This window comes from Akebia trifoliata, chromosome 14, assembly GCF_017979445.1.
Source record: "Akebia trifoliata isolate Shusen 1 chromosome 14, ASM1797944v1, whole genome shotgun sequence".
Taxonomy (NCBI): domain Eukaryota; kingdom Viridiplantae; phylum Streptophyta; class Magnoliopsida; order Ranunculales; family Lardizabalaceae; genus Akebia; species Akebia trifoliata.
Window position 1 is genome coordinate 14,258,849 of NC_141388.1, and position 27,865 is coordinate 14,286,713.

Consider the following 27,865-nt stretch of genomic DNA (forward strand, 5'->3'; position numbering starts at 1 on the left):
GAGAATGACAATGCAGACGATTTTTCCTTCAGCGTTGGAGGTCGAAGACGGACCGTTTGGGCAAATCGGAGTTTGAAGATCGGAACAAAAATTAAATTTTTTTTAAAATGTTGTGGCTGGTTTTGGATGATTTAACATAATAATGAATAGTGTTTTTGATTAAAAAAAATATTTATATAAGTGCGGGATGAAATTAGTATTTTACCTATTGTTTCGTTCAACGATAACTTGATCGTCCAAACTCCAAAAGTGACAAATGACTACTTTATGTTGTCTAATTTTTTATTTCGGATCTAATGGTGTGGTCAAATTCTACAAATTATGTCTTTAACAAAAATTTACTTTTTCGGCCCAATGAGATCCTAAAATTGATGTCATTTTTATTTTTGACGATAATTCGACTTTTTGGACTCCAAAAATGACAAGTAAATAGTCCATTTTCTATAATTTTTCGTTATGAATCCAATGGTGTGAAGAATTTTAAAAATTCTTGCTCTAACAAAAAGTTAATATTTTAGCCTAATCCAACTCAAAAATTGAAGATTTTGCAATTTTTCAATTTGGACTCGTATTTGAGCGTGCTTATAGGTTAAAGTATGTTTTCTGATTATTTGAAATCCAATGGTGATGTCAGATTTTATTAAAAATGACAATAACAAAATCTTACCATTTTACCCTAAGTCTCTTTTAGGATTTTCTCAAAATTTTACTATTTATTTTTTCTCAAGATACGAATAAAAAACGCAGGATTTTACACCAAAGTTCTATCTCCTCCCGAATTCTTTAATCTTCAGATGATCCCGATCAAATTAAATGGAGATAATTTTATCCCTTGGTCGAAATCTGTTGAGGTATTCCTTACTACCAAGAGAAAGTTTAATTATTTAAAAGATGATCCTCTTAAAACTGAAGATTTTTATTATTCTGAGTGGGTTCAGGAAAATGTTCAAATTATGACGTAGTTGTGGAATTGTATTGATTCAACCATTGGTGCAAACTTGATGTTCGTATCATCTGCCAAAGAGATTTGGATTCAGGCTGGCAAGATGTATTCTGAAACGAATAATATTTCTTGGATTTATCAATTATATTTATTAGAAATTGTATCCATTGTGGACTTAATGGTTACTCTGTAAATTTCTGTTGGGATTTACATGGTCTTCCCACAAGCTAGGCTAATCAGGTTATTTCTAGTAACATTAATGGTGGTGGTTTTGTTGATCCTCCTTAGGTGGCTTTCCATGTAGATATGATTACTATCTCTCATGATGAGTGTTCCTAGTTATTTTATCCTCCTTATGATGTTTTACCTCTCATATTATGTTTTGCAGGATCTACAGACAAAGATGACGATTGGTGGGGGATATGAATCTGGAGGTATTTATTATTTGGATGGTGGTGGAGGCTCGCTTGTTCTTCATGCCACAATCACTTTGCAATAATGGCACTGTCAATTTGGTCATTCTTCACTTCGCTCTTTAAAAAAGATGATTCCCACTTTGAGTTATATTCCTGTTTTAGATTGTGAGTCATGTTAGTTAGCTAAACATTATCGTATTTCTTATTCACCTAAGTCTGTTAGTAGAGTATCAAGTAGTTTAATCTAACTCATTCTGATATGTGTGGTCCTTATAAGATTGTTTCCCGTTATGGGTTTTGGTATTTTGTTACTTTTGTAGATGATTTTTCAAGAATGACATGACTTTATTTAATGAAAGATCGTTCTGAGTTATTTTTTATTGTTAAATTATTCCATATTGAAATTCAAACTCAGTTTGGTGTGCAAATCAAGTTATTTCATAGTGATAATGCTAAAGAATATGATTTTGAGCATTTAAATGACTATCTTTCATCTTTTATTATTATTCATCAAATTTCGTGTACATGCAGCTCTCAACAAAATGGTGTTGCTGAACGTAAAAATCAACACCTTCTTGAAGTTGCACGTTTTCTAATGTTTTAGATGCTAGTTTCCAAACCTTACTAGGGGATGCGATTCTTACAGTATATTATTTGATTAATCATATGCCTATGTGAAAGCGCCCTCGATCCGCGGGGTGCGCGGATCCGCTTTTGACCCTTGAGGTTTGGGAGTCGCCACCTAGTTATTGTGGTCTAGGAACCAAACTGACTCTAACATAGATAAAAGGAACTAATCTACCATAAAAAAAATCTGAATTCGGGGATCAAGTTACGGGGTTGGAAGGTGTTAGGCACCAACCCCGCCTGGCCAAAGCCGGTCTCTACTAACTTCCCAAGTAAATTATTCGGGGATCATGTTACGGGATTGGAAGGTGTTAGGCACCAACCCCGCCCGGCCAAAGCCGGTCTCTACTAAATTCCCAAGTAAATTACATTGCTAAAACCTAGATAAAAATAAAAATAAAAATTTACCTTTCCGATGGCAAGGACTTTGTTCCCTCAGATCTGACAAAAAGAGCTCCTTGTACCGTGCTCCCTTGCTTCGTTCTGTTTCCGGATTTGACTTCGGATCTCCGAGGCGAGGTATCTCCTTGTTTTTGAATCTGAACTCTTCAAGTTCGTTGCGGATTTGGGGGTGTTTTTGGAGGGCTTTTGGGTGTTTTCTAGACTAAAATTGAAGGAAGGATGTTAGTTAAGGAGTTGGGGCTCCAAAACTAGGGTTTATGGGGGGCTAGGGGAGCTTCTAGACTTACTTCTCTTAGGGTTTATCATTTGATACGAAAATAGGGTGTGAGCACCTCTATTTATAGATGTTTTTTAGGGTTGATTTGGATAGAGTTGGTGTTTAATTAGAGATCTTTTAATTAGAGTTGTGTTTTAGTTAAAATTGTTTTAGGTAGAATTGTGTTTTAATTAGAATTATTTTAGGTAGAATTATTTTTAAGTTAGAACTCTATTAGATAGAGTTATTATTTAATTAGAGTTCTATTATGACTTTTGGTTTTATTTGATTGACTTTTAATGTTTTGACTTTAGTCTTAATTGATTGACTTTTAATATCTTGACTTTAGTCTTGCTTAATTGACTTTAATTTTGACTTTAGTCTCACTTGATTGACTTTAATACCTTGACTTCAGTCTTGCTTGATTTACTTTAAATTTTTGGAGAACCCCCTCTATTATTCTTTAATTCTTTGGACCCCCAAATGGAGGGGTCCTTAAAGAAATATCCCACGAACCCTCAACAATTTTGCCTGAGAGTCCGATTAATCGATTTTTTAGGTTCAAAATTTTAAATTAATTTCGTTAATGTTTCACTTTAATTATTTAATGTTTTATTTATTAATTTCGAATTTTTTAATTATGAAAATTATGAAATTACCGTTTTACCCCTGGAGAGGACTTTTCACGTTTTAAGTCGGTTTTTAATGTTCTAGGATGTTTTAGAATCGATTTTTCGTAAGGAATTCAATGGAAATATTAGTTTTTGTTATTTATGAAGTTTTTTGTGTAAAATGGTTGTGAACTTTACGAGGGGCATTTTCGTAATTTTGTCGAATTATGTGAAAATTGGCGAAATGATTTATTTGATTTCGATTTGTTATTTTATGTGTTCGAATGGGGTTTCCTAAGCGTAACGTAGGCTCTAGGGTTGTTTTAAGATTAGGGGTATTTTAATAATTTGGTCAATTTTAGTGATTTTTATTGTGAAGCTTCTTTTTGATCTGCAAGATGATGATTTCTAGGTTTCTGGGGTTGTATTTTCCTAGCGTAGCGTGGTTTCTAAGGTTTTGTCAATTCGAGATACCTCATCCGGATTTCTGAAACATATCTGGTAACAAAGTAAAGCAATGGAATACACATCCATCATTGGAAATCATTGCAATCGGGTTGACGAGTTGATCAATCAGGCGGATGCAAAAATGGGGTGTCTACACTATGCCCGTTCTTGATGGTCAATGTCCTTATTCTATTCTGTTTCCTTCAAGTCCTTTATTTTTCTTACCTTCATGGACCTTTGGTTGTGTCTCGTTCGTTCACCAGTCATCTCTTGATTTTGAAAAATTTGACCCATGTTCGGTGAAGTGTGTATTTCTAGGTTACTCTAATATCTAGAAAGGTTATCGTTGCTATGATCTTTCAGCCCGTCATGTTTATGTCAGTGCAGATGTTATATTTTTTGATTTTATATCATCTTTTATAGATCCAATACTGTATGATGATATTTTGTTTGTTCTTCTTCTTTCTGTGATTGATTTATCTCCCACTATTCAATTTCCACTTACTTATGTTCGTAGGAAGCAATTGGCACCTTCAGATCCCTATCCTCCTCTAGATGCAGACATCTTTCCACCGTCTTCATAGTCTGTAGATCATGTATTTAGAATTCTTTTGATATTGATTTTTCTATTGCACAAATGAAAGGCACTCGCAGTTGTACCAAACACCCCATTTCTAAGTTTGTTTCTTTATCTCATTTGTTTGCTTTGTATCGTGGTTCGTTTCTGCTCTTTCTTCTATGTCTATTCCTCGTAGTATACAGGATGTGTTGTCTCATTCAGGTTGGAGACAGGTTATGAAGGTTGAGATAGATGCTCTTCATCACAATAATACTTGGGAATTAGTGCCCTTACCTACTGGTATGCGTACTATTGGTTGTCATTGTGTATATGTGGTGAAGTATTTACCTGATGGGTTTGTTGAACGGTTGAAGGCTTGCCTCATGGCCAATGGTTATACTCAGACTTATGGTGTGGACTACTTAAAAACTTTTGTTCCTGTGGTAAAAATGACCTCTGTTCGTATTGTCATCTCCCTTGCTGCCCACTTTTAGTGGCCCTTATGTCAACTGGATGTTAAGAATGCCTTTTTGAATGGTAATTTGGAGGAGGACGTGTATATGGAGCAACCTCCTGGTTTTGTTGTTCAGGGGGAGTCTAACATGGTGTGTAAGTTGAAAAATGTCATTTATGGCCTAAAGTAGTCTCGACAAGGTTGGTTTGGGAAATTCAGTGAGGTAGTAGTTCAATTTGGATTAAAACAGTGTTAAACAAATCATTCTGTGTTTGTTCACAACAATTTTTCAGGGGCTATTATTCTGATAGTTTACGTTGATGATGTATTTATCACAAGTGATGACACTAATAGAATAGAGGAGCTGAAAGCCTTACTTGAGACACAGTTTCAAATAAAAGATCTTGACAAGTTGCATTATTTTTTAGAGATAGAAGTTGCGAGATCCAAGAAAGGTATTAACCTAGCTCAAAGAAAGTATTTTCTTCATTTGCTTGATAAGATAGGTGAAATCGCCTCGACCCCCGCGGCCGTCCGCTAAATAGCGGATTAGGGGTCCGATCTACGTATCTCGGGGGTTTTTAAAAGAATAGGGAGTCGCCACCTAGTTTAGGTCTAGGAACCAAAATTAACTCCAAATGGATATGGGTCGGTCCGTGGATCAATGAGATGGGTAAGGGGTCAGGTTACGGATTTCGGAAGGTGTTAGGCACCGAACCCGCCTGATCAAGATGATCAGTCTCTACTGCGATCCAAAAATATCCTACGGTCAACATTCAAAGACTAAAAGTTAAACTAGGGTCCAATCATCATCAAATTGCATCGGATTTACTAAACAAATCCTACGGTTAAAATAATTACATGATTTAATGAGGCATACATGACACCAAAAATTAATGGATCAATTCGATCATACTTTGAATAATAGAAAATTGATTTTCAATGCCACGTACATGAAATTAATGAATTGACTCATTGATGATATTTATCAAAGAAATTTGATTTCTGAGTCGTCACGTGCATTAAATTCAATGGGTTAACTTGCAAATTTTGAGTTGCCACATGTATTAAATTGGTGAGTTAACCACATGCTTAATTTTTTAATAAAATCGATTCAAATTTTCAATGTACCAAAAATCAGCGAGTCGACTCGCAATTTGTTAATCAAAATAATCTTTGATTATTTTTAAAAATCGCCACATGTGTTAAATATGTGATTTAACCCACGTGCACAATTTCTAAAAAAATCGAACCAAAGTTCTAATGTATCAAAAATCAGCGAGTCGACTCGGAATTTGTTAATCAAAATAATCTTTGATTATTTTTAAAAATCGCCACATGTGTTAAATATGTGATTTAACCCACGTGCACAATTTCTAAAAAAAAATCGAACCAAAGTTCCAATGTATCAAAAATCAGCGAGTCGACTCGGAATTTGTTAATCAAAATAATCTTTGATTATTTTTAAAAATTGCCACATGTGTTAAATATGTGATTTAACCCACGTGTACAATTTCTAAAAAAATTCGATTCGCATTCTCAATGGTCCCAAAATCAGCGAGTCGACTCACAATTTTTATCATAAGAATCCTAATTTTTTTTTTGAATCGCCACGTGTATTAAATCGGTGACTTAACCCGTGTCTAATTTTTTTAAAAAAATTCGATTCGCATTTCCAATGGCCCCAAAATCAGCGAGTCAACTCACCAATCTTGATAAGCAAAAAAAATCGATTTCTTTACCCTCCACGTGTACCAAAATTCATGAATTAATCCACATATTAGTGAGTTGATTAATATCAATGTTAGTGGGTTGGCCCAATAACATCATAAATCGACAAATCGACCGGATAAATATCAACAATGAGCCAGTTCACTATCTTGATGTTAACAAATTAACCAATCAATTTATCAACAAAATTTGTGAATCGATCCACTAATAATTTGAAATCGTAAAAATTGTCATGGTGTCACGCCTACCCCAAAAATCGGTGTATCTATTCGGATGCATACGAAATCAAGAAACAATAAAAAAAAATGAAGAAAAATAATAAAAATAAATAAATGAATAAATAAAATAAAATAAAATGAACATAAAAAATAATTACCTTTGCCGGATGATTTTTGATGCGTGGATTCCTTCAACAAAGAATTCGAAATAATGTGAGTACTTGTTGTGTCAACTACTACGGCTGATGGAGAATGTCGTAGTATAGATTCTTCACGGTGAATTCGATGGTAATTTGTGGAACACGTGATAGAGAAGATGATATGGTTGCTACGATAAGATTTTTAATGTGATGAGGTGATGGAGATGACGACTACTCCAATGAAATGAGGAAGATGTGGCTGATGTGATGAGGGTGTTAATGTGATGAAATGATGAGGATGGTGGCTAGGCAGCACATAGATGTATCGTGATGTTGTGAAGGGTAAGAGAGCTGAAAAATGTGGTTGGAAATGGTGATGTTGATGATGCTGAAAATGGGGCTGCTAATGGTAATGTTGGTGATGATAGATGGGCTGCTAATGGTGATGTTGATGATGCTGAAAATAGGGCTACTAATGGAGATATTAGTGATGGTAAATGGGGCTGCTAATGGTGATGTTGATGATGCTGAAAATGGGGCTGCTAATGGAGGAGAAAATTTGCTTTTTATTTTTCTTGGACATGAATGGGTGCTGTTTTTTAATGGAGGCAGCCCAAAAAACGTTTTTTTTTTTTTAAATTTATGGAGAGGAAGAAGATAAGGAAGGGTAGAGGTGCAAGGTAGAGAGAGGAAGAAATGTTAGAGAAGAAAACGTGGAGATGAGGGAGACCACAACAGATTTTTAAAATGGAGAGAAAAAAAGTTGCAGGTTTTTCTTTTCCTTCAATGGCAGCCAAGCTAAAAAATGTCCCCCCTTTAATTCGTTGCTTCCACTCTCTTTTATAATGGTATTCCTCATCAAAAGGTGGGAGAGGGAGAGAGGGAGATAGTGGGGAGAAAGAGGGAGAGAGGGGTGAGGACGTGAGTGTTGTGTGGGTGAAGAGAGAAGTTGGAGAAGAAGGAGTGGAATACGTGGGGACTTTTGAAAATTTTTTATTTTTTATTTTTATTTTTTTATTTTTAAAAGAATGAGAGAGGGGGATCCTACGCTACTCGTACTACGGTAACTCTCCGTCAATGAGTCATAATTGGTCGGTTTAATTTTCCTTCCGATTGGTTGATTTCCAATTTTTTTTATTTTTATTTTTATTTTAGTCGATGTTTTGATTTAAAATTTAATTTGATGTTTTAAATTACATTTGAATTTGTATTTTATTTTAAATTTTGACTTTCGATTAAAATTTAATTTGAATTTTGATATTAAATTTGGTTGTTGGTTGATTTGATTTCGATTTTTTGATTGATTGATCGTTCGATTTTACATTTTAATTGGTTGGGTGATTCGATCTTAATTTGAGTTTTAATTGTTTAACTTGAATTTACATTTTGAATGGATTAATTAATTTGCATTTTAATTTAAAATTTAAATTGATTTCAATTTTTAATTGGTCGGTTGATTGGATTTCGATTTAAATGTGATCGAATGGATTTTGATTTGTTAATTACATTTTTGGTTGGTTGATTTGGTTGATTGATTTAAAATTTTAATTCAATTTTGCATTTTAATTGGTTGAGTCATTTTTAACTTGATTTTCAATTTGATTTTAATCGGTTTCTTGAAAATGTAATTTTTATTTTGTATTAAAATTTAATTTGATTTTACGATTTTAAATTAATTTTAAATTTTGGATTTTAGTTTAATTTTCAATTTAAATTTTATTTTGGTTTAATTTTTTTTATTTTGAGTTTTATTTTCCTAGGGATCAAGGTCTCTATGTTAGGATTAGATGTTAAGGGGCGTTTTGGTCATTTTTACGATTTTTGACGATTTTTCTTAAATTTCTCTGTTTTCATCGATTTGGATCCCGTTAAACTCGAAATCACGTTCTGAGTGTAATGGAGGTACTTTCGAGACTTTTCGGACATCCGAAATTTATGAAGGGTATTTTCGTCATTTTGATGATTTTTACAGATTTTTAGGAATTTCTGCGTGAGATTTCTTTCAGTCCCTGTGTGTTTGTTTCTAAATCTCAAATCCATATTTTCCTAGTGTAGCGAGGTCTCTAAATTATCGAAATGTGTAACGAACCTATGCGTACGTGCTTGTTAAGTCGGGTGTAAGATGTAGCGATCCTAAGCGTGCGTAAATTTCTAGGTCGAGTAGTGACGAGTAGGGAGGATGAAAAGAAACTAGAAACAGAAGGAACCAAACAGTACTCACAAGCCTTCGAGTTCTTTTATATTCATCATTAGGAATCCACCAAAATCGGGTGACGAATTGTCGAATTAGGCAGATGCAATAATGGGGTGTCTACAATAGGTATGTTGGGAAGTAAAACTATGAACACCCCAATGGACCATAATTCAAAGTTGATAGTAGATAGTGGAGAGTTATTTGATAATCCAGGAAAATAGAGAAGACTAGTTGGTAAACTCAATTATTTGATTATCAGTCGTTCAGATATTTCTTTTGTAGTAAGTATAGTGAGTTAGTTTATGAAAATGCTAAGGGTTCTACATTGGGAAGCTGTTGCTTGGATCCTTCGATTTCTTAAACAATCTCCAGGACGTGGTTTGTGGTATAAGTCCAAAGATCATTTGGACTTAGGGGGTATTGTGATGCTACTAGAAAGATTTTCCATCTGATAGGAGGTCTACATCTGCGTATTGCACTTTCTTGAGAAGAATTTGATTTCCTAGAGAAGTAAGAAGTAAAATGTGGTTGCAAGATCTAGTGCAGAAGTAGAATATAGAGCAATGTCTCTTATGACATGTGAACTGACGTGGGTTAAGAATTTTCTCGGAGAATTGGGTGTTAAGATAGCTACTCCTATGTGATTATATTGTGATAACCAAGCTGCAATTCATATTGCTTCCAATCCAGTGTTTCATGAGCGAACAAAGCACATTGAGACATATTGTCACTTTAGACATAATACTTTTTACCTCCTCTAAACTCAATATTTTTAAAATCTCCAAGATCACTATGAACAATACTAAGAAGTTTTTGATACACTATGGTGTGGTTTATGTGTAAATTTTAATTCTACACAAATCTCACATTTATCTAATTCCTTAATTTGTAGATTGGGTAAAATACCTAAGTTTTTTAATTTCTTTAATTTTCCTACAGTTGTATGTCCTAGCCTAACATACCATAAAGAAATTGATTCAATAAGATACGTAGAAAAAAAAACATTTTCATTCATAACATTGAGTACAAAAAACCCATTATAATACCATTTTCCTAGAATTACTTTATTTTTGTGTCAAAACAAGCTTATTAGACTCAAATACAAGTTTGACATCAATTTTATTCAAGAGAGAACAAAATACAATGTTTATTCTAATTGCAAGAAAGTGTAGGACATCAATGAGTGCTAGAGTCTTCCCAAAAATATGTTTGATGATCATCTTGCCCCTTCCAACAACTTGAGATGTCATTGAGTCTCCTAAGTAAACCATTTCACCTCTTACAGGATTTTAGGATGTAAACATCTCCCTGTTTTCACACACGTGACTTGTAGCACCAGTACTCCTTTAAATTTTCCGCAAGACTAACCCCTAAGAGAACCACAAATCTAGTGTCATCATCTGTCTCTGTCAGATTCACATGATTCCTTTTTTATTTTTCCTTGATTTTCCTGAATCTGCATTTTGTTGTATGATAATCAGGTTTACTACATACAAAACAATTGTCTTTTGGCTTTTTGAAGCCAACAATGTCCATTATCCTTTGTCTATCTTTTTTGAACGTCTTCTTTGGCTTGAACCTAAGGGGTTGAGAGTTTTCTTCTATGAGGTTGGCTTTGGTGATAAACTATTTCACCTTACTATTCTTTTCTCTTTGTCTATTAGTGTCATCTATGTTTATGTGAACAATAAAGTCTTTGAGATACTTATTTTTTATTTTTTGCCTTAAGTTGGTCTTCTATTCATTACAATTTTTGGGAAGTTTCTTGATTAGAGAATACATTACAAACTGTTCTGACAATTTAATGCCTTCATAGGTCAACTCGCGAATAATGTCTAAAACTCGTTCACTCGGTCCATAATCTACTTTTCATCAACAATTACAAACTTTAAAAGTGTTTTCACTACATACTTTTTAACATGCATTTTCTATTACATATTTTTTAACACTCGCATTTTTAGTTACATATTTTTTCTCTAAAGCCCTTCACAATTCTTTAGAAGTTTTATAAACATAGTAAATGTCATATAGGATGTTTGCTAGGCAAGATAAGATATAATTGCTACAAATCCCATCTGTTTTGACCCAATTTTATATATTAGGATCTATTTCTGCAGATTTTTCTCCTTTGAGAACGAACAATACATTTAGGACTTTAAGGAAGAAGAGCATCTTCTGACTCCATCTTTAGTAAAACTTTCCATTAAAGGGTTCTGATTTTAACAGATCAGGTTTGATATGTTCTAGTTAAAATTAATGTTTAAAAGTGTAAAATTATAAATAGAATGCAAGTAAATTGTTTTTAAGATTGTTAAGAAATTCTAATTTTGTGTTCTTGGAACAAATATAATTCAAATAATAGTAGAATGTAAAGTAGGAAAAAATTGGTAGAACTTATTGGTGACTGAGGCATGGAGAAATTGAGGTCCTTAAAGCCAATTTCACTCCTTCAGGATTGAATCCACAATGCAATTGTTCTCAGGTGTCTGCTTTCCAAGATTCAACAGTCACAATCTTTGCTAACCGTGCACTTCTACATCGAACTCAACCCGATCAAATGTTATACAAGAATTCAAATATTTTTAAATAAGAACATGATTTTATTCGAAGTTTTTTGTAGAAAAAACAATAGAAAAGAAAAAAAAAAGAGTGATCGGAAAGTTTTTTGTGTGTGTCTCAAATACTAGGGCACAACCTCTCTTATAGACTTTGGGCCCAATGGTCCACTGGATTAAAGATAAAACATGTGGGCTTTAATTCTGTCCATTTTTGAGGGATGAACAACCCAACTATCTAAAGCACATTAAGAAATAAAATTAAAATTATGATCTAAGGGTTTGAGATAAAAAAAAAGATCAATAACTAAGATTAGGTTTAAAAGTTGATGAAACTTTAACTAAAAAGATCTTCAAGTAAGACCCAAACCCAAGCAAAGCTAGATGCACATGTTATTGTGCACGTAACATGCACATCAAGGTTTTTTGGCGTGTTTATTCCAAATACAATGGGTTGCAATCCCACGGTGCCTTGGGCCCCATGTGCGCGCAAGGCCCTCTCTCTTTCTCATTCACATCAAGTAAGTCAGAGAGTGTGATCCTTTATTTGGTGAAGACCACTCTTGTAATTATTTGATATAAGACTATAGTTTGGAAGAGTTGTCTCTACAACTCTCATAACCATGAAAGCAAATGAATCTTTGACTTTTAAATTACAAAAAAAAAAAAAAAAAAAAAGCTCTTTAGCTTTAGGTTTCACCAAATGAGGAAATCTCCACACAACTAATCTTCAAGAGCTCTAGAGCTCAATTCTTGTCCCACAAAGCACACAATAGAACTATGAATCCTACAACACAGTATCCCACTTTTGCGAATCCCCACCAAAGACGCGTTACTTTGCTTTCTTCTTTGGTGTGAAATTTTGACAAAGATTTTAGAAATCAAGTTCAATGTTGCTTACATCATCTTGCGAGGATGAATCTTCGAGGGCCCACCAACCTTTATGTCAATGATTTAACATGTTTCTGTAGTTTCACTTTTTCTCTATCTGATTCATGTATTGTTGTTTCAGTCGTTGCAAATCCATTTCTTTTTTTTGTTTAAGAGTTAATAGGAAAATTTGAACGTCGCAAGATCATAAATTTTGCTTTGATGCCAACTGATGCATGGAGAATAACAATTTTCCAATTAATCTGTTGATTCTCAAAAGAATACCGAATGATTGGTCATCAAAAGTTTGTTGATTCACACTAAATATAGAGGAATTGAAAATAAAGGAAATTAAATACTTATCTTGAATGTACATTTAGTGTTGCATATAGTTCCTTACTTGCACTTTTTTATTTATTTATTAGCAATGTACAATCGAATTCTTAGTTTTTAAGTTCTTAGCATCTCTATAACTAGATAATATTTTCTCAATCTTGTTGAATACTAGAAAAAATAATAGAGAAAAATATAATATTGAGATAAAATATAAAAATAATTTGAGGGAGAAATCTTTTGAGGACTTCAAGGGTCAATCAAATACAACTTTGACCTATAACTCGATTGGATTGATACATTGCAAAACAAAATCAGCATCCTGGGTTAAAGTCCAGCTCTCCCATAAAAAAATACAATTTCTAAAAAATAAATTAATTTCGTCTATTTCTAATCTAAATTTCTTAAGGGCATAAAAAGGTGTGTGGCAGAGCACTTTGTGTTATATATTTCGACATCCATACATATTTCCATGAACTCATAAAATTCATAATCTTTGAATCTAACATATATTTCAAGATTCATTCAACATTGGCATATTCATAATATTCAAGAAATTAGAAAGTGTACCTTGCAACATTACGATTCGATAATCTAAACCTGTGACTTGTGCAAGTAAAGGAATTTTCCGTTTGATTCTTCAATGCTTGACTCACCTTCTCCTTTTTTTTTTTTCTATCGTTTGTATCGACCTAATCTTTTCATTCTTGATGGATTTCAATCCCAAAATCCTAGAGAAAGTGTATCCATGTTGACTTCTTTTATGATTATATAAAGAAGAGTAGAGGGCCTATTAAAACCTAATGAGGATTCAATTTTAAATCCAACGACCTAGTGTGTTTCCCAAATATTGACGACTTTTAATTGGAATCTAACTTGTTAAAATGTGCTAAACTTGTAGGCCAATTGGGTCACCCATTAAAGTGGGTCTAACATTCTTTCACTTGACTCATTGTGCCGATTGTGATCATAATATAATTTTTAAAAACTTTATTTTTAGAAATGACTCATTTTGTTGAATTCTCATAAAAATATTTTCTCAAAATGTTAATAGCTCAAATGGTTGGATACTTTAATACTACATTGCAGTAAAACCATTAATTTGAGTCATGGTGATTGTATGTCATCATTGCCATACTTCATTCCATGCACCACATTATTAATAATCCTCCTTAGTGTAATTCTTATTGACCATTAATTTTTCTTGTGAAGAAATTTACTATTATCATAAATCTAAAAACCATAACATATATATAAAACACGATGGGAAACATGAAATAAACAACACTTTATTTAGTACTATATTTATGTCTATTGCAAACAACCACAAAATTCCATACACATTAAAGTTTTTCCAAAAGTCTTATCTTGATTACGTGTTCTTTATAGTTTTTTGGCGATAACTTATTTGTTAATGGATCCACAACCATAAATATAGTTTTGATATTTTCAATTGAAATTAATTGTTTCTGGACTCTTTCTCTCACAATAAAATACTTGACCTCCATATGTCTTTCACCATTCGAATACTTGATATTCTTGGATAAGAAAATAACAATGGTGTTATCACAATATATCTTCAGCGGTTTGGCTATAGAGTCGACAATCTTAAGTCTTAAGATAAAATTTTGCCATCATAGATCTTGACTTGTGGTTTCAAATTATGCGACAACTTGACTCCTATAGTAGATGAAGCAATGATGTTCTACTTTATGTTTTTCCATGATATAGCTCCACCGACTAGCAAAAACACAAAATATGATGTAGATTTCTTATTATCCACAAATCCTACGAAGTCTGAGTCTAAATAACGGATCACTTCTAGGTGGACTTTGGACATGATTTAAAAAGAAAAATTATAAGGGTCGACTACTCAAAATGCACTTAGCTCAATATTATTTTTTTTTTCTGTAATTTTTTTTTTATTATCTTTTTTTTTTCTAATGCCCCTAGTTTTGCATTATTTTTTTAAAAATCTTTCAATAGGAGATTTTTTTTGGATGATACTTTCCTTAAGAGAATATACATATATTTTTTTATTTTTTGCGTGACCAGGCCTAAAGTAACTTCAAGTTGCTTTCGTGCCCCAAAATTTTCTTATCTCTTTTGGGATCTGGTTAAAACGTAGTTCATAAATACTACCCTACCAATGATGGTTGTCATACTTTAGAAAGAAAATGTTATTGATTTTTCAAAAGTTATGACGGGCTAAAACAAGATTATCTTTTTCTTGGTAAGATAGAAAAATTGTTCGACCAAAGAAGGCCTCCTTTGGTGAAATGCTACTTGATTTGATCAAGATTTTGGGAACTTGATGTCTTGATTACTCTATCGGGTAATATCTTCTTTTGAGAGTGAATGATCTTCAATCTTCTTTTGTGAAATTGAGTATGATTGATTTCTTTGTATTTGACATTGACTCGTTCAACTGTTTTAGAACTTTGAAAAATTTGTTATTTTTTAGTAAATGAAAACCTTCATATCTTAAGTGAGAAGGATGATTGATCCTTCTTGTGGGTTTTAACATCTTAGTTGATGGTTTTAACTACATCATTTTTTTTTCTGATAATATTTGATTTTGAAAGTTACCTTTGACTTTTTGCCTTAATCTATCTTGGAGCAATCTGTTCTGATGAAAGGTAATTTGGTGCTTATACTTGACATATCATCATAAGATCATATGAGAATACTATTGAATTTCTTAAGTAAGTTTATTATTTTCTCATGTTCCTCTGAGGACAATGTAATACCAATTTGCATTTCTTGGGTGTACTATTTAATTCCAATATTTATCAAATTTGATTGGTGAGCTTTGATCAATTCTTCATGTTAGATTTTATGTCCAACTCTTTATTTCGCGTATGATGATCAAAACACTTATTTATTTTATTGGAATTAAAAACATAGATTGACAAACTCGACTAAAGCTCTAAAATTAAAAAAAACTTAATATAAATGAAATTACTAACTAAATTTAAAGACTATCGCTACTGAATTGAAACTAAAAGGAAACTCAGGGGTGCCTAACTACAAAGCGGGGTAGTCGTACATAATCTTGGAGTCTATGCCACTTTGGATATCTTCATAATGGATGACTTGAGCTCGTATGCTTCGCTACCTCTTCATGTTTTGATTCGAGCCCATTGCTTTAATAATCTCTTTGTCTCCCAATTTCGTCATTGTCGTAGGGTAGATGAATTCATTCTAGTATAGTGAGAATAAACCATTAACACTGATCGAGTGAATAAAGGAAATTGGGTTAACTGATTCAGGTTTGAATAGGGATATTAGGTTCAAAGTAGGATGATGTTGATTTTGAAAGGTATGCAAATGATTAGTTTTAATATTGAATGCGATAAGAGTGGATATGGTGATTTTTCTTGCTCAATAAGGTCTTGAATAGCATGGTAGAGAATAATACACCTATCAAGAACATGACTATGTATCTGATGGAATTTACAGAATTACCCATTATCCAAGTTTGGAGGGAGAGGATTAGACAAAGGCTTAGGTTGTAATGGTGTCACTAATCCCCTTTTCATCAATTTTTGAAAGATAATACTAAAAGATATTCCAAGATTGGAGAATTGTTTCCCCGGCTTGGCTTGTGAAAGTTGTGTGGCTTGAAGAGCTAATGCAAGATAGGTATTAGACATTTGTAAGGACTTAACACTGGGTTTGAAATTTTTTGGGTTTTGACTCAGACGATATACCAAAAATTCCCAAAGAGTAGGCATCTTCAACTTGATTTCTAACCTTAAGGAGGGACTAAAAAGTGGGAAGGGACTGAGACATCAAATACTTGTCATAATTTGAAGTGAGATTTATGAGAATGATCTTGATTTGTTCTTATTTTTTAAGGTTGATCCTATAATTGAGCAGTTTTAGCTCTCCATCGAGCAATGAACTCAATGAAGGTTTCCCTGAACTTATTCTTGGTTGTTTCTAAATTTCTTCTTATGAGTTCAATGACCGTGTTGAATGAATATCGACCAATAAACTCTTTCATTAATTCATGTCATATTCTTACATGAGATGAGTCTAGTGACATGAGCCAATGTAAGGCAGGTCCTGTGAAAGTTCTTTGAAAAAATTAAGCCATATATTCCTCGCTCAGTCCTTGAGATTGCATGATGCCGACATATACTTTTCAAGTAAGTCCTAGGACATCCATTCCCATCAAATTTATCCATGTCTAGCATTGTGAATTTCTCTGGTAGATGAACAGTATGGATTAATGTCATTACCTCTAATCCAATGATAAGATCATAATATTCTTTAAGACAGTTTCAACCTGAGTTATTCGATAGGCTAAGATAGGGTCGATGGGTAATTGATCATCTTCTTGATTTTTGACGAAGTTAAACATAGCTTGAGGTTCTATAGATTTATTTATTTATTTTATTTTTTAGGTCCTCAATTTGTATTTGAACGGAGGCAATAATTTGTGCTTGAAAGGATTCTAAAATTTGATAGAGTACTGCATTATCTATGGTAGTTATTTTTTCTTATGGTAATGGTTGACTACTTGGATTTGACAATCGAATTCTAAAAATATGACTCTTTTGACAAATTCAAAGTGGTACCAACATGGTTTAGAATGTTTAGGAGTAATTATTACCTAATTGAAGTAAACCAAGATTGACCATCGATTTTGAAAGTTTGACTTTTAACTACATGATTAAAAATTTGATATAAATTAGCCCAAGTCCGATGGTAAACATTGAGTCCAAATGCACTATAAGTCTATAGTGACCATAAAGGTGAGAAAAGTTAGTCACAGGTCTACTCCTAGTTGGGGTTGAACCTTTGGTCAGAAAAATTAGTTTGACTATAAGGTTGAATCTTCTTGGCGCGAATTAGGTTGAATATTTGAACCTAAAATCAATTGGTCCAACTGGTTTAGTATTAGTTGGTTGAATCCATTTGCTAATTGGGCTAACTAGTTTAATTTGTTCACAATGAAAAATATTTTTTTTCATCAGTTGAGTTTATTGGGTTGAACTGATATTGCAAGATTAATTTGAATAGTCTGGATCGGTCTGCTCACTTACCTATCGGTTGGATAAAAGAATTGCATCCCGGAAGCACCCGATCAATTTGAGTCATGGCCTAATGAGACCGCACCTAGATTCAAATTTTTAGGCTTGTTATATGATTGAGGCTAGGATAAGATAAAGCTCAGATCATTTCAGCCTGAAATACCAATATACCTCCCAATTTTACTTGGTTAGACAGTATGCGGTGCTTTAGTTTGATATACTCGAAGGTATGGTATTAAAGTTGTAGCATTCACGTGCATCCCCTTTGTCTCGAAAGACCAAGTTAGTTTGGATCCGACTACGAGATTAATAAGGGTATATCGTGATGCAAACATGAAAATGCATGCTTGTGAGTATGTGCAAAGGGACATGATGCGTTCGAGGCATTTTTGCGAATAATCAACCATACAAGCCACATGATCCAATCATCAAACCAATCACAAGAAGTAATCAATTATCCACATCCAATCATATACTTATGAAAGAAAAGACAAAATCTAACTCAATTTAAGGGTTTCCTTGAGTCAACTGGGTTGACTCGAGTGAAAAAGTCAAAACAAAATTTAGCCTAATCTAAGGGTTTCCAATTGACTCGAGTGAAAAAGTAAACCTAAGGATAGTCTTGAATCGGGTCAAGTTTGACCCTAAAATCCTTCATGGAATCGTCATTAAAATTGCATCAACTCTTTTCGCTAAATAGTAAAAGGTGGTCTGATTAGTCAACTGGGGGGACTTGGGTTCTGCTAGACTCAAAATCATATTTTGAAGGAAATGAAAGTACTTTTGAGTCTTTATGGAGGTATGAGATTTATAAGGGGTATTTTCATCATTTTGTTAATTTTTGTAAATTTTATAAATTTTAACGTGAGGTTTTCTTTCAGTCCCAACGTGATTATTTTTAAGTCTTGAGGTCACATTTTCCTAGCATCGTGAGATTTTTAAATTATCTAAATGTGTAGCGAACTTAAGTATATGTACTTTTTAATTCGAATGTAAGGTGTAGCTATCCTAAGCGTACGTAAATTTCTATGTTGGATCATAATGAGTGAAAGAGATGAAAGGATTAGAAACGGAAAAAATTGAAAAATTTACTCTTCAGCTTTCGAGTTCTTTGTGCTTATCATTAGAAATCCACCACAATTAGGTAACAAATTGTCGAATTAGGCATATACAAAAATGGGGTGTCTACAATAATTATCAAAAAAATATTAATTTTTTTGAATTTATCAAAAAAATCAGTAAATCGATATTTAGATTGTTGATTTTCAAGCTGACAAAAATACCCTCATAAAAATAATTTTCTATAAATATAATAATAATTCTTTTATCTAATAATAAAAATTTGTAATTATTTGATTTATAAAATTATGTATTTACAAAATAAAATTATTTGTTTTATCTAATAATAAAGATCATAATTATTAATAAACAATTATTTTTAATAATTACTAATGAATTATGTAAGACCAATACACTTTTTTCATCCATGTTTAAACCTGGTGAAAAGAAAATATAAATATAAACTTATCCAAAAAAAGTATAGAGTGTGCAAGTGAAGCCATAAATTGTCATACAACAAATAAAGAAGTTTTGCAGATTTAATTGAAAATTTCATTATTTTAAAGAAGAAATTAGAGCTAAAATCCAAGATTTTACAAGAGTAGGAAAGAAGGAAACTCATCAACAAAGGACATGAGAGATTAAAACTCAGCAATGGAATACTCAGGGCTTCTTTTCTTAAATGACCAATACAGGCAACAGAAGATTGGTGAGGTATATAAATCGTGCAAAAATTGATGGTCAAATCGTTGATTTTCATTGGGGTATTTTTTCAACTTAAAAATCGGTGGTCCAACCGCCGATTTATTATTTTTTTGATAAATTTGTAAAAAATGATTTTATATAATAATAATAATAATAATTTTTTTTTTTTAAAAGTTTTAATTTTTAGATTTCTATTTGTTAGATTTAAGATTTTATATGTGCCTAAACCTTATTGTAAACAACTGGTGAAGTTGTTTCAATGTGTTATAACTTGAATTGATTTTTTGTAATGTTTGAAGGGTAAACTATCAAAAGAGGGTTAAATATTTTAACATTTACAAAAAAAAAAAAAAAAAAAAAAAAATCTTTCTTCTTTAAAATTTCAAAAAATGAATTAATTGGACAATCCAACGCATTAGTAACTCACTTGATTGTCCAACGTTTTAATGTGTTAAAATACATTGCTTTATCAAAGGACTATCCAACATTTAAATAACTTGCTTTAACACCCCAGGAATTTAGCCTTCACTTAAAAGTTGGAGTGTAAAATAACTTAATTCATTTTTAATAATTTTTGAAAAAACATAAATTTCTTTTTTTTAAATAAATATTAAAATATTTAGCCCTCTTTTAAGTAAGTTTCTCCTATTTGAATGATATGTTTTAATCTTTAAATAGGATTTGATAAATAATTTTAGAAATTAGGGTTTAATAAGTAAAAGTTGGGTTGCTAATAACAGCTCTTCTACTTTTGGAAAGTGAAATGAACGGTTCAGATCATCAGGGATTCTCAACTAAATGTATCTTTAGAAAGCCATGATCGTATGTTTGATGCCAAATTTCAGAAAAATAAAACAAAATTTTCGTTGAGATTAGTATTTTATTCCTTTGATAGAGGAGAGAGCTTCAACCGGTCAACCCTCGTGTTTAGAATTTTCCACTTTTCTATTAATTTTCAAAGGTTGAAAATTTGAAAAGCCAGCAAGTGGAGAGAAGGAAAGATATAAGTTTCCTAGGGATCAGTTTCAAGGGGTATCGTCCTACACGTGGAAAAATCACCATCATTGGATCTATTTACTTTTCTTCTCTTACCACTACTTATCTGCACAAGAGCAAAGAGTGGCGGCCACTTCTCTTCTTCTTCTTCTTCTTCTCCAGTTAAATTTCAGATTCCAGTATCATGGAAGGAATCTCATGTGGACACGTGGTGGCTATGCCGTACCCAGGTCGAGGCCACATAAATCCCATGATGAACCTCTGTAAGCTTCTCGTCTCAAAAGCTGATATTATAATCACTTTCGTAGTCACAGAAGAATGGCTCGGATTGTTAGACTCGGAACCCAAGCCACCTAGTAGCATACGGTTTCGAACGATCCCAAACGTGATACCGTCCGAGCTGGCTCGTGCAGCCAACTTTTTTAGCTTTGTAGAAGCCGTTTTTACGAAGATGGAAGCTCCGTTCGAGCAGCTCATGGATCAGCTCGAGTTGCCCGTGACGGCTATCATAGCCGATACTTTCTTGAAGTGGGCAGTGGCAACCGGAAACCGAAGAAATATTCCTGTGGTGTCGCTGTGGACGACGTCGCCTTTAGTGTTCACAATGGTCTATCATTTTGAACTTTTCGTTCGTAACGGGCATTACCCGGCTAATTTGTCAGGTACATCGTTGAAACTTGAAACAAGCGAAGACATGCCGCCCTTGACCTACGTCTACTTCTTATATGCAACATTAAATGACCTAAATACCCTCGTCTTCAACCACTAACTAGTGATGTCAATGAGCCGGTTCTGATTCGGCTCTTATAAGGTTCTTTTACGTATGCGAAAAAAAGGTTGATAGTAAAAATGTTGGGCTATCCAGCATTTTCAGAAAAAAGTTGGTAATTTTTGAAAAAAATACTATCTTATAGGTACTAAATAGTAAAATTAAGGATAAATTACCATTTCGTGAGTTGAATATGACGAAATTCCCAAACCATGAAATGCGAGATTGTCTCTCCCATAAGCAGAGAGGTTGTCACTTTGAAAAAATAAAAAAATCAGCGATGTTGTCTCGCACTTCATGTTTTGAAAAAGATCAATAAGCAGAAATAAGAATTTCCTCGAAAGTTGATCATGTTTTGTGAAATTTCTCCAAAATTAATGCTTTTTAGGTAATTTGTGAACATATGTTATTGGTTGCTTGGGAGTTAATTCATCAATTTTCTTAAATTAAAGTAAGTTGAGGATGATTGTGCATTGTCTTTTTGACCTACAATTCTATATAAATCATAGATCTGCCTTGGATGAAATTACAAACTTGATTTCTTTTTGTTAGAACACGGAGACGAGATCATAGATTACATCCCTGGAATCCCTTCAACGCATTTGGCTGATCTCCTACCAGTTTTCTCTGGGCCGGCTGAAGTCTTGGATCAAGTACTTGATTCCTTCTCTTGGGTGCAAAAAGCACAGTATCTTGTGTTCAGTTCCTTCTTTGAGCTAGAGACCCAAGTTATAAATGCTTTGAAAACAATATTACCCTTTCCAGTTCACCCTGTAGGCCCTTTGATACCTCACACAAGACTTAGTGACACACCACACACAGTTACATCAAGTCACAATGACATGGGATACTTGAAATGGCTAGACAACCAGCCTAGAGGATCGGTCTTGTACATCTCAATGGGTAGTTTTCTTTCGGTTTCAAGTGAGCAAATGGATGAAATCATGGCAGGAGTGAGCACAAGTGGGGTTCGGTACTTTTGGGTGGCACGAGGGGATGCTTTGCATGTGCAAGATGGTTGTGGTGGGATGGGATTAGTAGTGCCATGGTGTGATCAATTGAGGGTCCTATGTCATTCTTCCATTGGGGGATTCTTGACACATTGTGGGTGGAATTCAATTCTTGAAGGTGTGTTCGCTGGGGTACCGATGCTTGCTTTCCCTATATGTTATGATCAAATCTCTAATAGAAAATTGATTGTGGATGTTTGGAAAGTTGGAGTGAAGGTTAAGGAGGTGGAAGGAGAGAGAATAGTTGAGAGAGAGAAAATTGCAAACATTGTGCAGAGATTTATGGATTTGGATAGAGATGAAAGTAAAGAGATGAGGAGTAGAACTATTGAACTTAAAGAGATTTGTCGACAAGCTTTGGCGAAAGGTGGATCTTCTGAAACTAACTTGAACACTTTTGTTAAAGAACTTCTAAGTTTCCATTGTTAGCTAGTAAATTATTGTTGTTGTTGTACTAAACATATAATAGTAAATAATTTCAATCCCTTGAGGGGGAATTGAATGGAGAAATATAATTCCTTCTAAAATGTGTGTTCACTGTGGCGACAAAAATTCAACTATTTATAAATGTGACTTTGTAAGCAATTAAGGAAGAGAAAATAGGTGGCTCTTGATTGGGTTGAATGGAAAAAAATATGATTCATATTAACGATCTCGACAGTCATGGGGAAAAAGAGAGCGACGACTCTTTGGATCTCTCTTTCTTACTACATTTTTCAAAGATACATTAAATTTTTTTAATGCAATTTTAAAGAAATCAACATAATTAAGGCAAAATATTGCATATTCCAATTTGAAAGTTTTAGAATTTTAGTTTGATAATTCTGGTAGTCAATACCGTGAGCTACTCAACGATGTAGGCCATTGCAATGGGTATCTAAAAAATTCACTAAAATTTGTTGGGTTATTTCAAGGGTATTGATGAATTATTGGATATGGAGATGACTTCTCTAAGTGATCTAGGTATCGTCTATGAACAAGATGAGACATGAAAATTGGGAGTTAATTTCCTTTTTGTTTTTGTTCGTTTCAACCTTTTTCTTATTCTCTAGACCACAGATTTGAAATGACCTTGAAAATGTTGTCAGACTCGGATGAGTCACTTGAGTCTTGCTAGTAACATTGGTCAACGAAAAGTGACATCGAGATTTATAACCCATGTCATGTCTAATTTATCCTAGAAAAAAATGGAGGGTAACGTAGGTACCACACTGTTCCAGTCACTGGTTCAAGATCAAAAGTTCGAGGAATTTTTTCTTTGGATATATTACTTAATGGACCCTAATATAGGGATTTCTTTCTAAATTCCCTATAACTTCTTAATAGTTCAGCTAGTACAGTCTTTCCTTCTTAATATGCCCTCACCTTAAGAAAAATGCTAAAGCACACAAAATACCATTTTCTTATTGCTTTTAACCTACCCAAGTTATTCAACGGCAGTTATGATCCATTATGATGATTTATGACGGTGAATGACGAATGGATAACAATACATTCATAATTTTTAAAGTTAGGTATAATTTTTTTTATCTATTTTGAGGGTCGACATTTTGGATGAAAAAATTGATGACCACCAATGTCTCAAATGATGTCAATTTCAATGTTACTCCAGCACGACTCATAAAAATGTTATCATATATTCGATTAAGCAATAAATTGTCAATTAATTTATGAATTTAATCCTCTCATCTCTTACTCAAAGAATTTTGTTAATTTTAGCAAGGAGAATGCTGAAATAACATTAAAATTAACATTGATTCTTACATTGCTTTTCACCGAGACACTTTTTACAATTCTAGATAAGTGTAATGATTTTCTAACTCAACTCTGCCAGACAAACTTAAAAGCTCATTGATGTGGTATGTATAAGAACTGTAGATTTTTTCCTCAGGATACATTAGTGATGGAATGATATTCAATCATGACCCACCCGATGCTTTGTCTGTCGGGTAACTACTTTCTAATTCCACTGAGTGATTTATTTTATCAATTGAGAAGGCAGTAAGAATAGTATATTATCTGTTCTATTTGGCTGGTTACGATATTATTGATTTTTAGTCCTCTTTTAGTTATATTCTGTATTATTTTGTTGCAACAGACACTTACACAAGTAGGTCTCTCTCTTTCTCTCTCTCTCACTAAGGACTACAGTGATGGAGGATCTCATAAGTTTCTTGGATATATGGGAACTAGTTAGGATGAAGAAATATAGCAACTATAGTGCAGAACTTCTGTTAACTAAAGGTAAAAAGAATTTGAGATAAGAAAACATAGTTGTACAAGACAGAATTTGGCACAGAAACGGTGCAGATTTGGGATGGAAAACACCTAATTGTACTAAGACAAACTTGGTTTCTTTCCTGGAATTCAAAAATGATAATTTTTTTTTTGCAATTTCAGAAATAGCATTGCTGCAAGAAAGTCGGCTAAAAAAGTCGATTGAGAAGTTAAAAATATCTAAGTTGAGAAAATTGGCTAAGATGGTTTAGACTTGCTCAATGAAGGCCGATTATTTCCCCACTTAGAAGAAATATTCAAGTTGAAAGCCCAAAAAGAACTAGTGGAAGATCCAAAAGAATTTGGATGAAGACAATGAAAGCATATATGAACTCACTTTTAGTATCAAAAGACTTGGCTTGGATAGATTGGAATGCAAGGACACGATTCGTTTAGTTGACTCCAAATCTTGTGTACAAAGACTTTGATTTTTGTTGTTTTCCGAAAATCAAATAATAGCTCTTTGAAGCTCAATTTTGATTGGAATTTATTGGAAACTCCAGAGTCGCTATTTCTCTTAAGAGGATTACCTTGGGCAGATTAGGGTTTGATCAAAATTGTTTAAATTTTATAGTTATTCAACTATTTGGATGAATTGATATTTTTGGTTCTTGTAGTGTTTTATAGAATAGACATGAGGAAATTGAAATCATGGTAGATAGAACTTTGAATTCTCGAGTGATAACAAAATGTCTATATGTCAATTACTTGTAGTCAACACCAAATTGAATCAAGTTGGTTAGGGTTAGGGGTGCAACACGGGTGGGTTGGTCAAGCTAAGGACAACTCCAAGCGTGACCTAAGCCTCAAAAACTCAACCAAGATTGACTTTAAACGTCTCAACCCGAGTGCAACCCAATATATAACTTGGGTTATAGAGAATATTTGAAGATCCTTTGTTGTAGGAAAAAAAAAACTAAAAGTCTAAAACTTATTTGATATTTGCCAAATTGATCTTAGGCTTCCAGATTCACTCACCCCCTTAATCTTTTTTATTTATCTCTATGTATCTTTGAAATCAATCTACCATATTATTGGATTAGAGCCATTAGGGAGACGGGAAGGGAAAGATGGGTAGTGGGATGGCTAAAAGAGCACAAAGAAAGCATCAGCTTGGTTGGCTTAACTAGAGAGATTAGGTTTTTCTACTCCCCTTTTTCATTTCTTAAAGTTTTAGAAACTAGAGGAGAAAGTGTCTCCAGCCTGTAACTCTCCCCCCCCCGCCCCCCACTTTCTCCTTTTGTTTTACTTCATTTGTTGTTGTCATTATTGGGAAAGAGTGAGGGAAAGAGAATGTGAGGAATAAAGAGAGATATAGACATGTTTACTTGAGAATTGAATATCTAGATTACCTCTTATATTATAAAACATATTGTAATAAAAACTCAATAAGTTTATACCTACTAAGATTTTAATTTCTAGTTAATTGATAGATTCAAACATATAACATAATATATAATACAAAGGTTTGGGCTTGGGTTGATACGAATTTCCCAAGGCTTCAACCCAAGCCAAAGTTGATATTGGGCCATGTTTTGAAATCTGGCCCGAACCTACCAAGTTTTGAAAACTCTATCTTAGTCATGAGCTTTGGTCGGGTTCATGTTGGTTCTATCAAAAAGTTGTGCCTGTCCTTAGAGTAATATGACTATCGACAATAAATTTCAAAAAATCTACATTGAGATTTGTGGAATATGATCGTAAATAATTTTATTGATTTTGATGAAAATGAAAGTATAAATCACAATATTTCCTCTTATTGACAGTAAAGTACAAAAATGATGTGTGTAGCTTTTTTTTTTTTCTCTCCGGGCTTCGTGTTTTATCGGCAAAGAATGTTGTTTTGACGATGAATTTGTTTGTACTTGATCTTCTGTAGAGATTTTGTAGATTTTCTTCTCTCTGGACTTTGCACTCTATCGGTTGAGAAGGTTTCATTGTCTTCTAAAGAAGGACTTTATCCTTGATATTCTTTTTAATTGGAGCTCGGATTTCTGAAGAACTTTGCTTTATCTCTGGAGGAAGGCTTGAGAGTTTTTTCTTTTCTAGAGGGAAAGATTTTGTCTTCTAAGAGAAAGTGATCCAGATCCCTTCTAAATGAGAGAGGCTTTGGTATTTATAGATTTAAAGATAATTTAGTTTTCTAATTATACCCCAACTTAAAGAGATTTGATTGGTTGTTTAAAGGCTAAATTCGTCCAAAATCCAATTTTAAAGATTTAATGGATTATTATTGGGTCAAACTCATTTATTTGGGTGTAGGGCCCAATATTTAATATGTGAATCACTTGAATTTGTTGGATCTTGGGCTTTATTTGCAAAAACCCAAACCCAAACCACATGAGGTCCATCCCAACTAATGGACCCCCAATTTAGACTTATGGGCCCAATTTTGATTTAGGGTTTTTTTTATTAATTTAAAAAGTTGTGGGGGCCTGTTTAAATTTTGATGCTTACAAATGCCCCCTCAATGATGTTTAGTTTGAAGCGGAGCAGAAGGCAGTGCATCATTGATCATGCTTGTAATCTACAGTGGTTGGAGCTTTAGGACATCAACCACGTGTAAGGAGAGGTCTTTTAATCATGCAAATATTAACAAACAAATGTCAATGATTCCTTTTAGGTTTATTTTCAAAACAACCCTTTTTTTTTTTATGAAAAATGTTTCCAATATATATATTTTATGGAAAATATTTTTTTTAGTAGCCTTTTCTTAAAATGTTTTTAAGAAAATGCTTATTTTAAGGGAGCATTTTAGGAAAACATTTGGAGAAAAATGTTTTCTAAAAACTTTTAGTTGAAAACTAATTTTGTGATTTTCACATCTTTTATGAAAACATTTTCTAGAAAAATGTTTCTCTAAAGGAAAGAATTTCAAGGAAAATTCCTCAAAGAAATTAAATTTTTTTCTTTTATGCAGATATCTTCAAAATTTTCATGAAGAATATTTTTCAAAATTTCAGTGAAAATCATTTATGAGAAAGTATTATTTTTTTTAACACATTTTTCTCGATTATTTTCCTTATGCATCTTTTTTGACTCACATAGTAAGATTTTGTTTCCTACTAGGGGTCCTTGAGATCAAATGGATTATCATATTAATAATCCAAAATCACAGAGCTCTAGATTTCATGGAGAAAACTTGGATTCAAACAAATATATATATATATTGTTATTTTGCCTGATCCAAGGTTTAAAAGAGATGGGTGGCTACCAAATTTCCATCGAACTCCCTAATTTAGAATTAAAAT

General features: G+C 33.1%; 1 protein-coding gene across 1 annotated transcript; it reads left to right on the forward strand.

Annotated features, from left to right (window-relative positions):
• Positions 1-20,717: 20,717 nt before the first annotated feature.
• LOC147386397 (UDP-glycosyltransferase 87A1-like) lies at positions 20,718-22,918 on the forward strand. Its single transcript, XM_086423464.1, has 2 exons — positions 20,718-21,220; positions 21,880-22,918. Exons 1-2 carry the CDS (start codon positions 20,743-20,745, stop codon positions 22,764-22,766), a joined length of 1,365 nt encoding a protein of 454 aa, XP_086279590.1. The 5' UTR covers positions 20,718-20,742; the 3' UTR covers positions 22,767-22,918.
• Positions 22,919-27,865: the final 4,947 nt, after the last annotated feature.